Below are 13,869 nucleotides of genomic sequence, written 5' to 3'. Positions count from 1 at the left end.
GCAGCCGAGAGACTCCGGGTCCCCAGGGCCCGCTCCTGCAGCTTCGGGCAGTTGGAGAAGGTGGGTGGCCACACGTCAGCGTGAGTGGGGTCCTGGCCCCCAGAAAGGAGGGTGCACTGAGGACTGAGCCACCAGGAATGAACAGGTGCACTAAAACACCTGTGGGCCCTGGGGGAAGAACTTTGATCCTCATCCTTTTCAAACTGTGTTCCAAGAAGAGGGGGAAATAGGGTGCCCTAAGGAAGGTCCAGGGTGTGGGGTTGATGAGTGACCTGGATTCTGACCTGGAAGGTCAGGCTGGTAGGAAAATGCCACGTTTCCTGCCAGTCGCTCACTCAGGGTAGAAGGATGCAGAGCAATTGTCCGTAAGAAGGCCAGGGTTGCTGAGGCTAATACAGTTAACACGCACCTGTTCGTCCCAGGGGAGCCAGGTCCTCGGGAGGGAGATTTACGTGAATGGAGATATGCCAATGCGTGGAGCGTCCAGTGACCAGTGTCCCTGACAGCAGGGACAGAGGTGTGCTCCTGGGACTTCGCTAGAACCCCACACATAGGCAGCTGGATTTAGCTCGTAAGTCAAAGACGCTGAAGGAGTGGCCGTTTTGTGCTGAACAAATCCTTTAGCCTTGAACATGGAACACCTTGTCCTTGGCTTGGCCCACCCACGAGCTCCCTTTGCATTCTCTGTCTAGCAAAAGTGGAAACTACAGATTGCCAGCAGTCTTGAGGGACCGCGACCGTGTGTGAACAGGTGTCTCACTGAGGAAGGCCCACTTGCCCGGATCACAGAGGAACCAGAGTCGAGGAGGGGACCAAGGTCCACAGTGTGGCGGGAAGAATGGGCAGGTCCAGGGCACTGATCAGCTCGGGGTTTAGACAAACCATGGTAACTATGGGATGGCAGGCCTGGAGCCCCATTTTATAAAGCGGGTGCAGAGGGACGAAGGGGGTTCAGTGACCTCAGCCTGTCCCCTGTCCAGTGGGAGAAGGCCAGGCTGGGCAGCATTTTATGGAGTCTATGGTCAGTATCTTGTTTTCCTACACTTGCATCCACCACCGTTCTCCTTGTTTCTGAGAGCCGACCTGGCCTTGGGCTCCAGCACTGCTTTGAAATCCTGTGTGACTTTGAGCACATTACTTGACCTCTCTGTGTCTGCTTATTCATCTGAAAGCCAGGGTTGATTATAGCGAAGCCTCCCTGGTGGGCATTCGGGGAGGGTTTAACACGTGTGTTCAAACCCCGTCCTGAGAACAATGTCTGGCAGACAGCCACCCTGACTGCCTTTAATAAGTACGTCTAGCTGTCACTTACTGTGTTCTGGTGCTGCTAATGAAACCCACGGGGACCCAGCTGCTTAAGCAGAAGTATAAGTACTAGTGGAATCTCAAAAAAAAATTTTTTTTGAAATGATTATCTGAAATAATTTAAATTTTTAGCAAAAAGTTTCTTTTTCTCTGCTTACTTCTTCCAGGAAGAGACCATCTGTCTCAAAAAAAAGATTCAGTAATTGCTAGAACTTTCTTTAAAGTGTAGAGGAAGGAGATGCTTGTGTTTTGCAAGCATCAAAAATATCCATGAACCATGCCTTTGGTGTTGCCGTGGCTTGAGGATGTTTTACGATCATATTAAATAAGGTAGCTCCAGTTTAATTCCTCCTGAATATTACCGAGTTTATATAAAACTGATGCTGGCTTTGACATCCTGAGATGTTCACAAATTTGAGAGAAAATATCTGAGTACATTTATTACCTGTTCATTGGGAAAATATTAGAGACTCTAGTCGAGAATAGGTTACCTAAGATTTCTCAATGGAAAATTCTGGAATGTTCCACTAAGTAAACAGTTCTTCTTGAGTGAAGAGGCTTTGTATCCTGGGCGATATTCTGGAACTTTGCCCTGGTGAGAGTTAATGCCATGGGAAAGCCGGTCAGTGGTCTTACTGGGACAGGGAGCTTGACTCTGGCCAAAAGTGCTTATTTATTCATTTACTCCTGCCTCTGCCCCCCAGGCTCCTGGGTTAAGCCCTGTGCATTCCCCTCACCTGGTCTCACCTGGTGCCTCCAGCAACCCGCACCAGATCTGTTGGGTGGTAGGCACTTAATAAAGCTTTGGGAAATACAGGTTACTTTCTTGAGACTTTTTTATAGCCAAGCTGTACTTACGAACCAGGCTCGTTTGATATCGATGTACAGAGATTGCTTAAGTATAAGGCCAAGAAGAGTTTTTTATGTTCTGATTTCATGACAAATCAAGGAAGCATCACATTCCGTGGGTGGTTTTCCAGCACTCACCGGGCACCTGCATGCCCACTGCCAACTGACGCCCCCCTTGCCTGCCCCCGCCCACTGAAGCCTCAGCCCCTTGCTTCTAGTCTCGCCTGACCCCCCGCCCGCCCCCTCTCCCTCTCCCTGTGCCGGGGCGTGTGCTAAGACAGTGTGGTACCCCCTCCGCATCACCATGCCCCACTGCACGGTCCAGTTCCTGGTTATCCTTCCCCAAAGTCTCACCCAAAGTGTCAGTGTGCGTGGGACTCAAGTGTGGAGACAGGCACAGGGAAAGCAGGTCACTCAAGAGCCAGTGGCCATGTCCCGTCCTTCCTCTCTCCCCTGGGGACCCTCCCCACATCTATCATTTGGATAGAGATGTTGAGAGAGCCCTAAGCACTATGTCCAGCAGCCTCCTCCTGCCCTGGGTGCTACATTTCTGATACACATCCTGAAACCCCAACTGAAAGGGACTCACAATCTGATCCTGGAAACCTGTTTCCTCCTGGAGCAGAAACCTGGAGTGCCCCGGGCCTCCTTAGCCACAGGACAGATTCTTCTCTAATTGACCAACATCTCACACCTGACCAGCCACCCACTTCCCAAGTGACGCATCCCAAAAGAAAACCTGACCTGGTGATTTGCCACCCACGGGAGAGGTCCAGACACTGCAGGATGGTGGCTGGAGATCTATCACGCTTATCTCTGGAGTGAGAAGCATTGTGTCCCCCAAACCTATACTGAAGTGCTGACCACACCACCCCCCACCTATGAATGTGTCCTTTTTTGGACAAAGAATCTTAGCACACATAAAGTTAAGATGAGGTCATGCTGGATTAGGGTAGGCCCTGATGCGTGGTCAGTGTCCTGGTAAGAAGAGGGAAGTTTGGAAATAGACCCATGGGGAGAAAGCCACATGGACATGAAGGCAGAGATCGGGGTGATACATCTGCAAGGCAGGGGTTCCTGACGAGGGGCAACAAGCCACCAGAAGCTAGGGGAGCCATGGCAGAAATTCTCTCCTAAAAACAAACCCCCCAGAAACAGGAAACTTGATCCCAGACTTCTGGCCTCCAGAATTGTGAGAAAATAAATTTCTGTTGATTTAAGCCCCTGGTCTGGCATTCTGTTACAGGAGCCCCGGGAACGAAAACACTTCCTGTCTCGCCACCTCCCTCTCTGTCCTCCCAGGACCACCTGGACACACACTCCCCGACTTGTCCTTTGAGTCCACACCCTGAGCACCTCCTCCAGGCAGTCCTCCCTGCCTGTCTAGCCCCCAGACCATGGTAAGTGCACCCGTGCGCACTCGCCCAGCACGCTTCCTGCTCAGCGCAGAGTGGGGGTATCAGAGGACACTTGGCCATTGTGGAGACATCGTGGTTATCACAGCTGGCATGGGGCTACTATGGCATCTGGTGGGCTGAGGCCAGGGACGCTGCTAAGCATCCTACAGTGCATGGTTCAACCCCACAGCTGAGAACAGTCCAGCCCCAGACGTCTGTAGGACTGCATCATTTTGCCCCTTCCCCTTCTGCCCTGCCAGCCCCTCAGCACTCCCCCTCCCTGCCCTGGCTGGTGCTGGGCAGACTCCCTGGCAGGCGGGGGGCACCTCCCACTGTAAACCGACCACCCTGCAAACGGGCTCATGCGGCCTGGGGCTTCCCTGACTCAGCCAGGAGGGCTTCCCTCGGGGTTACTGTGGGCTTCCGTCAGCAGTCATTTCACCGCAAGGACCCTCATAGCCCTCCTTGCAGTCTGAAAGTCCCCACCACAGCCACACACACACGTACACACACGAGTCACTACACACACGAGCATCCGTGTGCACGCTCGTGCGCAGACACACACGTGCTCGTGCACACATGTACTCGGACGTGAGCACACATGCACACACACACCCCCAGTTTTCCACGTGTGAGCACATGCGTGCACAGGCATGCATGCATGCCAACATGCACACTCATGCACACACACATTCTCGGACCCGTGGTACGTGCTGCAGAATCAAATCAGCGCATTGCCGCGCCCAGCTTCTGTTTGATGCCTCATTGGACAGGATCAAGCTCAAGTCCCTCCCTCGCTGACCAGCAGCTCCGTGTAACTGTTTGGATTTGGAATCATTTCTTTGAAGCTGCCTTATCTGTTGTAGGGTCTTATCTGTGCTCTAGAATTTTGTTAAGTTGATCGGCTTTGCACTTTAGGCTTAAAGAGAGGCAAAATCATGGCTGCTTTTCCAGGAGGGGCTCCTTTCAAAGATCCGGAGGTTCACCTTCTCATCTTCCCCACACCCAGCACCTCCTTTGCTCCGAGTTTCTCCTGCAGAGAGCCACGTTAGGGAGCGAGGCTGCCCCAACACAGCACACATTAGAAGCCCGTGTTGGAGGGGTTAAGGATTGTGAGCGCTTTTAGACTAACAATTACATGTTCAAAGACTTTGAAAACAAGTAGCCGCTCTGTAATTCAGCCCAGGAAATGAGTGAAAGAACCCCAAAATTTCACATGAGGAGTCTGGAAACTCTATTTTTAAAAGAACATAAGCCTATAATTCATGGGCAAATGAAACACAGAAATGCCACAAAAGTAGGTTTGCAAAGAAAAATAAAGTAGCAAGAAAAAAATCTAATCAAGGGAGAAACATAGAATGAGTGTATTTATCTCCACCTGTTAAAATAGACGTTATTGAAAAAGCTGGGAAATGAGCCACCTAAATGCAAAATACTGGATTTGCCTGAAGAACACTCTGTGACAGAATAAACCAAGTCATAATATCCACACGAAAGACGGAAATTTTGTGTGTGTGTTTTCAAGAGTCCAGAACGAAGCTAACTTTGTCAGTGGGTGAGATCTTCTGTGATTGTTCCAAAAATAAAAGCCCCATTTATTGTGCCCACCCTGTGCCTGGCACTGTGCCAAGCATCTTACATGTTTTAACATATTAAATCCCTATAAAAATCCAGTGTCATATCACACTATTCTTAGGTTTATTTTACAGATGAGGAAACTGAGATTCAGAGAGGTTAAGTAACTCACCCAAGGTCACACAGCCAGGAAGTGTTGGAGCAGGGATTTGAAGCCAGGTCCGTTGAATTCTGCACTCTCACCCCAACACACACACACACATACACACACACACACACAGGCTCCATGCCCCAAATTCACCAAGTGTCTTTTCCATTGTTCTCTAAATATAGCCAACTGTTTCAGCTTCTCCTCTGGGACCCCTTATGCCTGCCACCCACGTGTCAAGGCTCAGCTAAAATGTCATGAAACATAGAAGGCTTTCTCGATTGCAACCAGCGCTACCCCCCCTTCCCCTGCCCCAGCCCCGTGGTGGGACCCATCCTCCCCTCTGAGCTGTATGAGGACCAGAATCGTTTCCACCTTAGAAAACCCTGCAGTCCCAGTAGCCAGAAGCTCCTAACTTGAGGAAGACTGTAGCAGTCCTTTCCCAAACAAATAGATAACGGACGGACTCCTCCTTGCTCTGTGCCATCTTTATCCGGTACGCCAGCCATTCCCAAAGGGGTGATTTTACCCCCGAGGGGACATCTGGCAGTGTCTGGGACAATTCAGTTGTCATAACTCTGGGGGGGCCACTGCATCTAGTGGGTGGAGGCCAGCAACGCGGCTTACCATCCTGTAGTTCACAGGACCGCCCCCAACAGAGAAGGACCTGCCCATGATGCCAACAGGACTGAGGCTGGGAAGCCCTGATGTGCGCCTTCTGTCTCAGCGACCCACGCCGTGATGGGCTGGGAGCCCCTACAGGCAGGGGCCACTATTACTTTGTCTTTCTAGACCGTGCACCTGACACAATGAATGAATGAATGAATGAATGGACGAATGAAACTCAGTGTGCACATTGGGGTCATGGAAACCACATAAGATCAGGGGATTGAACTGAGGACCTGAGTTTGGAGTTGCTTATTAGCTGTGTAGAAAAGTGTAGACATGTGTGTCTGTATAGAATTGTTCATGCTGGATTATTGTGATTGGCCCCAAAAAAGCTATGAGGTAAAAAAAAAAAAAAAAAAAAAGACAAACCAAAATACCCACTAATGGTTTGGTTTGACAAACACGGCCCTAGAGAACTGTATTTTCATTAGCCCTGTTCTGCATCAATGTTATGCTGAGGTTTTTAAGGTCGTTAGGGAAAAAAACCCTGGTTGCTCATAACTATTGGTTTACTGTCTGGGGCTCAGGAGAGAGAGGGTGTTTACTCAACTAAATTCTTACTGATCACACAATTTCACAGTGGGTTTAGTAAATTGTCACATCCAGGTCTTTTCACATTAAATACAAGTAGAGGTATTTTAGTGGAGAAACAAGAGTTATTCCGGGAAACCCTCCAGAAAAGACTCTTTGGTTATTGGTTAAATGGAAACAGACAAGGAAGAAATATGAATGTCATGACAATGAGAAAAACAGTTCTCAATTAATTGTAACACAATTTACGTTTTTCAAAGTTCAGGATCTTATGTGACATTCATAATGATGCTGGGCAGCGAATACTGTCCCCGCTTTATAGAGGAAAATACAGAGGTCAGAACAGTTGGGCCAAAGGTTTCCCCAAAGTCCATGTTGCAAGAGACTGCACCTGGAGGGAAGAATGGGAGCTGGCTCACGGTCAGAATGGCCTTGAACATCAGGGGCCCCGGGCAGATGGAGCACCCCCCCTTCTTGACAGTGAGCACCTCAAGATCATCTCAGCAAAAACAGCTCGGCCACCCTGCGGGGGACCAGCCAGTGGAAGGGGTGCTTTCCAAGCTCAGTGTTTAAATACCTGGGTGGTATTTAAACAGCCCATCAGAAGAGGGCGGGCAATTTATTAAAAGAGATCTGTTAACTATAAACTAAAATGCCAGAGACAACAGAGGAGGGGAAAGTCTTCATGGGCAATTGAGGGCAGTGAAGGCCCAGAGACCTCCGGTGGGCTTAGAACAGGCTCTGTCTCCTGGTCGCTGAATTGACTGAGTGCTGGGGCTTTATTTTCATACTCTTTCCTGGGAAGAGAGGGAAACAAAGAGTGGTCTGTTCATTTGGGGTTCATTTTGTCTGTTGTTTTTTGTAATAGTTGGGACTTCCACAAAGAACAGGCAAAGTATGCATTCACGCCAAAAACGACGGAATATTCCAAGATTATCGTAAGCTTGTATTTGGCTGTTTCCAGTTCAGAATTACCAACCATGCCACAAACTTCCAGTGTTCTAGACAAGAATGATAGAGATGGCTCGAATTTGCATTTTATACAAAAGAATAAAGCCTGATATTTGCTCCCCCTTGATGTAGAGATTGATGCAGCACCCCTGCAAAGATGCATGTGCTGTGTTTAATGAAACAACTTCAGACTTTGATCTCAACCCATCAGCATGATAATTATAAATGTACTAGCTTTCCGTGGTCCCTTTTTATCAAGTATAACGATACCACATAAGCAAAGTAGGAAGTTCTAAAATTAAAACTAGGAGTCATATCCTGGAGAGGCATGGGGAAGTTTCTGGAAGTCGGTAAATGGCCATCTCCTGCCTTCTTCTCTCCCACTCTTCCTTCGCCCATTTAGCAGCGCATTTGGTGTGAACCGAGCAGCAGATTAGATAAGGTGGCATTGCCCTTCATCGGCAGATGGACAAGTTCAGCCAGAAAGATGTCCAGAGGGGTCAGGACACAGCTGTAACTCGGGACTTCCGGCTTCTTCCCTGGGCATGGGTCTCCGTCTCCAGTGTTGAAAGGACAGATGTTGAACCATATGTCCTGAATTTAAGAACACAGAACAGTCTTCCGTTCCTAGTTTTAGTGATTGGGTGCCCTTTTCCCCGTGAATGGCAAGGCCGATACGGCTGTGTTCCCACCAGCACTGTCCGTGGGTATGCAAGACGGCTGAGATCGGGCGGACCTTGCCTGCCTGTGGTCACATAGGCCCAGGTGACTGTCGTCCGGATGCCTGTCCAAGGAAGCACCAGCCCGGCCACTGGTGCCGGCTCAGGCCCACAGGTGTGCCGTAACAAAACCGCTCCGTGCTGGGCATGCAGAGAGACTTGTTGGTGAAGGTCTGCAAACAGGAGGCTGCTGGGGAGAGTGCGCGTACTTGCTGGTGGGTCAAACTCAGCCAGGTCTTTCTGGGGTAGCTCCTGCACCCCACCTGCAGAACGTGTGCGTGAGATGCTCAGGAAGACACGCAGACCTCCCAGGGGGCTGAGGGAAGTCAGCCCGAGGAAGTGTGCAGAGAGGCTGTAGGAGTGCCCGCTCATCAGGACGCCTCTTTCGGGACGGCTGGTGGCGAGGCTGGGGGGTAAGACTGGGGGGACAGCCCTCGCTGACAGAGGCCCCCGCACTGCGGCGAGCTCCTCTTCTCCTTCAGTCTGCTCCTTCCCTCGGTTGCCAAATAAACCTCATTCCCACGGTTTTCTGGAAAGGAGGGCCTGGCCCAAGACACGGTCACATCAGGAGTGCCTTTGGGTTCCCTCTCCCTCCTGATCTAGAGCCTTCTGTGTCCGTTCCAAGATGGATTAGACGCTCTTGTCCACTGCAGACGTTCGTGTCCCATCTTTCCGGCCAGAAACACCTGCTCCCAGTGAGGGGGGTGGGCCTGGGCCCCTGCCCCTCTCCAGGGATTGTGTAAGGAGCGCCGGCCCCTCACCTTTGCTCCCTCTTGGGAGCCCTGGACAGCCTCCCTCCTCCTTGAAAACGGCCCCCCCGCCCACCTGTCTTCTCAGGAAGTGGCTCCCACGTGACGTGAATTACAAGAAATTCACCCATTGTTCCTGGGCTTGAGTTTTAAGAGTTTTGAAATGTTTGTGTAATACATAAATGTACACATCTAACTGTGAATCTCTGTCTCCACTGTTGTGGGAGAGGGCTGGAAGTCACAGCGCAGCATCCTCCGGTGGGGGGAGAGGCCGTGGGAGCCCCACTTTGCCCCAGGGACACCCCACCGTCTCTGCGGATGGCAGATGCCCTCCTGGGACAGCCGGCCTTCCTTCCCAGGCCCTGGAGAGCGGAGGGTGGTGGGGGGGTGGTGAGGAGCAGGTGCTTCCCAGCCCCCGGAATGAGGTGTCGGAGGAAGCCAGGCCCCCCCCTCCCTCCCCGCCAGCCTGTGCCCCTGCTCTGCTTGGCGCCATCTAGGGGGCTTCTGACCTGGTTTTTCTTTCCCTCTCCCATAGGGGCGGATCTGTAGAAAGGCCGGCAAATCAAAAAAGTCCTTCAGCCGCAAGGAAGCCGAAGCTACCTTTAAGAGTTTGGTGAAGACGCATGAAAAGTACGGCTGGGTCACCCCGCCAGTGTCCGATGGCTGATGTGTTCGACGTGTGGGAGACGCTCCAGCCACCTGTCCACACACACGAGTTCCCGACATCTCCTCCTCAACGCCGAACATCCTCACCCTTTTCTACTCCAGCCGGAACTGAATCCTGAATGCCAAGGAGACGTTTAAGTTATTTATGAACAGATGTGTTTACAGGGAGAACGAGGGAGCCAACGCTGTTCGGGATTAGGTTTCGACTGTAAATGAGCGGCCATCTCGAAGTCACTTTAGAACCGGTGTTGAGATGGTGACATTCCCCAGCCCGCCTGCCCCTCCGCCCGCCCCCTCACACTGCCCTTGGCTTCTTCCCAGACCACAGCTCCAAAGAGCAGGCAGGAGCCCCAGGGCCTGCTGCTCGACCCACTTACTGTGCACGGCACGTTCCCGTGTACTAGGAACGCCCTGCATCGCTGTGCCGTTTGTCTCTGTTTCTCTCCCGGGCAGGTCGACATAACCTGGAGACGTGTCTTTCTGTGGCCCCGTGTGACGACATGTAGACCTCATTCGTGCTATGACCTTCGGCTCCTGAAAACACAAATTTCATATTGCCAGGTTCTCGTGATTTAGAACAGCAACTGCCCCCTTCGTGAAAATGTGCTCCGTCCGCCGGCACGGCAGCGAGCCGCTGTCCCCCCGCAAGGCAGGGCCCGGGGACGGACAGCAGGGCTGCTGGAGCTGCCGTGGGCTCCCCGGGGCTCCGCGGTGGGACAGCCTCCTCGGTATTCTGGAACGCTCCCACGACACCGCATCCGTGTTCCTGTCTCCTCCCAGCTGGTCAACCCCCCACCACGAGCAAGAGACAATTTCCCGTTCCCTGAAGTCATCGGACACATTTTACTCTCCATGCTAGTGACAGGAATGTCAGGACTGCCAAAGGACACCAAGGGATGGTCCGAGGACTTGCATGACCGGGTCTGTTCCTCACCCTCCTGTCACTTGTGAGCCCCGGGGGCTGGGCTGCGTGATGCGTGAGCACCCTCGCCGTGATAGCAACTCCCCGTTACTCCATCGCCCACACTTTCATTTTTCTCTTCTGTTAAGTTACTTAGAACTTTCTAAGAAACTCCATGAAGTGAGGAAACACTGTTTATAACAATACATGGGAAGAGGTAAAATGTTCATCCCAGGTGGAAAACCTTATTGGACGCATTTTAAATAAAATCATCCATACCTGACACACTGCTTCGAGAATCCAATCCCTGGGGGCTCGCCTTCCCTTTAAAACATTCCATCTGTCTTTAAAATTCAATATTCCAAATACCGTGATGACATTTTCCCGCAAGTTACAAAAAAATGAGTCTTAGGAACCCATGGTCTGTGAAAACTCCAGTGTGTTAACATGGTCCCCAGCAGCAACCGGGGAGGCCATCAGAAGTTAACAGGAAGTGTGAAGGGTTGATTTGGCCAAACTTGATTTTGCTGATTATATTTTCCCACTACGAGGGAAAAGAAATCTTTGCCGATTACATACAATTCTTTGGGCAGTTTTGGCTAAATCAGGGACCTGTTCCCTTGTCCAGGGTTGTCAGAGGTCCAAGAGACCTGGCCTCAGAGGACAGGGGTCAGCTCCCAGCATGACCGGCCATTCACCAAATCTACCCTTTCCCGCTGCTTTTATTTATATTTTTTAACACTTTCTCATGTGCCCCTAATTCACACGCAGCTCTGTCCAGACAAGATGGCAGCGTATTGAGGATGCGTGGCTGCCTGCTCACCTTCCCTCTGAGTAATAATAGTTACGAAATTTGATGACACTCCTTCATCTGACCCTCCCGAGTGGAATTCTCCATCCTGGAAACCTGACATTTAGCGCATGGTCTTGGGCCCTCGGGCTACTTATGCTCATGGGATTACTCTGTGGGTTCCCAAGATACAGGACAGAAGCAGCTTGCTGGGGAAAGCACCTGAGCTTATTTCTTTCCAGATGTTTCCCTCTCCTGATGCAAAATGTAAAGCAACTTTCTTTTAAGAACCATATGGATGCATTTGGATATACAGAGAGTATAGAACGTGTATATAACCGTATGCAGTGTATCTCCAGAGCCGGCCGCTTCCAGGCTGGCTGCTAGCTGATTAGAGAACGTGTCCACAGCAGTTTCTGGGTTATGTCCCACCTGAGGGGCAGCCAGGAGGTTCGTGACCCCCTGAGGGTGGGCTCGGTCGCTGCCAACAGCGGTGGGGGGAGACACCCCGCCCAATCTCAAGACCCCCGCACACCCTGAATTTGATTTCTTTTGCATGTGACTTCCATTAAGTTTGTCAGGCACTGGAAGCTGTAGAAGAAATATTCTTCAGTGAAAGAAGTGCCATTTTTCACTTAATGGGTAAGTTTTTCTCATTTTCAAAGCAGTGAAGAATAGTTAAAAATGCGACTATTGCTTTGACTCTGAGCTGGAAGAACTCCCTTTTCAGCGGCTGGAGGCATCGTAAGCCAACAGGGGAGCCTCGCCGTGGCTGTGTCCCGCTGACCCCACATGAGGGGCCTGCCTGCCTCGGAGCCCAGGGTGGGAAGGAGGCTTGCTGCAGACCCAGCAAGCGCCTGGCGGGGGTCTCCTTTCCACATAGGCCGAGAGCGCTGTCCTTCTTCAGACAGACAGCCGGGGGACGATTGGACGGGGCTGCAGACATTCACGTCTGCCAGAGGCAACAGAGCCAGAGGAAGGAAAAAGTCATGCGTGCTTCTCCTGCGCACCCGGAGGATTTCCTGGGCCTCCTGCAGCCGTCCTCGGGTGTCCCCTCCACTGCAGGCCACGGTCTGTTCAAGTTCCACGTGTGCAGCAAGATGATTGGCCCGGTCACCCCCCCCCCAACACACACGCACACGCACACAGGGCACACACGTATGCCCTGGAAGACTCACAGTCTCTAAAATCCATTACTCAGGAAAAAAAAAAAAAAAAAAAGAGGCTTTAGGCCCCACTGTTTTAGTTCCCAAGTTCACTCTGTCTATCAAAATTCAACCTTATTTCTTGAGAGGGAAATCTGAGGACTAGTGACAAAGACCCGATAGAAGGACAGGTGCCCTCCGTGTCTGTGTGAATCAGCAGGTAAGTCCACCTGCTCGAGCCTCAGTTTCCTGGCCTATAAACTCCTATGGGATTTGTGTGAGAACTGACCTAAGCCGTGAGGGAAAGTGCTTGGGAAATCCAGAAATTGTCACATGAACATTGTGTGTTACTTTTCCAGTATGGGGAACTCTATGTTAAACAACGGGCTTTAATTAGAACACATTTAAATAAAGGCTCTAATTGAATAATTACAATGATTCAAATAGAATTAACTTGTGATCATATAGTGGTGTTCTGTCCCCAGTCCTCTACTCTAAGTCAGTCAACCAAACTTACTGGCCAGCTCTCCACTCACTCTGACATAGGGAAGGAACAAATTTTAGACATGCCTCCTTCCCTAGAGGAACTTAAAAGACAAGAATAACACACAGGAGGGGCACCTGGGTGGCTCAGTCGGTGAAGCATCTGCCTTTGGCTCAGGTCATGATCTCAGGGTCCTGGGACTGAGTCCCGGGTTGGGCTCCCTTCTCAGCGGGGAACCTGATTCTCCGTCTCCCTCTGTTGCTCCCCCTGCTTATGCGCTCTCTCTGTCAAATAAATAGATAAAATCTTTAAAAAAGAATAACAGGAGCCACCAACGAATAAGTGGAGACCTGAGGCAGCTAACTGCTACACTGCACTGTGGACCTTGTAGATTTTGTCCAAGCCCAGAGGTTCCCTGAAGGTGGTCAGGCCAGGCTCCACGGAGAAGTCAGGACTGAGGGACAGCTGAGCAAGAGGGAAGAAGGGCAGGTGTAGAAGTGAGGGAGGGCCAGGGATGCCCTTGTAGGGGACACGATGTTCGTCCCCGCTGGCCCTGGAGGGGACGCCTGGGCAGCTCCTTGCCACTCTCACCTGCAGTGGCCTCTCTATAGATATGATTTTAGGAGGCAAGACACATGCTAAACTTACAGCTTAACCTGGGGTGTGGGGCTGGCCCCTTCTCTAGAATTATATTTCAGAGTTTTATCTGAACCCTTCTAACAACATGCAAAATTTTAATGGAATTTGCTTTCTAGAGGGGCCGAACTGGCTTCCCAAGTGCAGTGAGGGTTGAACCACGGAATCTGGGATGTCACTTAGTCTACCTTCAGACACTGTGCAGGGGAGGAAACAAGCCCAGATGGGTTGAGTGGCATTTCCAAAGTCGACTGGAGGGGTGAAGCCAAGGCCACCCTCTTGCTGGTGCTTTCTGATCCTCCGTGATGCTCCCCATGGACCATGAGGCAATTCACATGGCCCACATTCAAGAGC

At 51.1% G+C, this 13,869-nt stretch overlaps 1 protein-coding gene across 1 annotated transcript in view; it reads left to right on the top strand.

Moving 5' to 3' along the window:
* The window catches only part of UBE2QL1 (ubiquitin conjugating enzyme E2 Q family like 1), a 33,359-nt gene extending 23,782 nt beyond the window's left edge, over positions 1-9,577 (top strand). Inside the window, exon 2 of the mRNA XM_021702530.1 lies at positions 9,429-9,577. Within this exon, the coding sequence (XP_021558205.1) occupies positions 9,429-9,560 (132 nt within the window). The 3' untranslated portion in view covers positions 9,561-9,577. The remainder of the gene's footprint in view (positions 1-9,428) is intronic.
* The last annotated feature ends 4,292 nt before the right edge of the window (positions 9,578-13,869 follow it).

Source organism: Neomonachus schauinslandi, chromosome 7 (assembly GCF_002201575.2).
Source record: "Neomonachus schauinslandi chromosome 7, ASM220157v2, whole genome shotgun sequence".
Lineage (NCBI taxonomy): Eukaryota > Metazoa > Chordata > Mammalia > Carnivora > Phocidae > Neomonachus > Neomonachus schauinslandi.
This window is presented reverse-complemented; position numbering and strand designations above follow the sequence as displayed.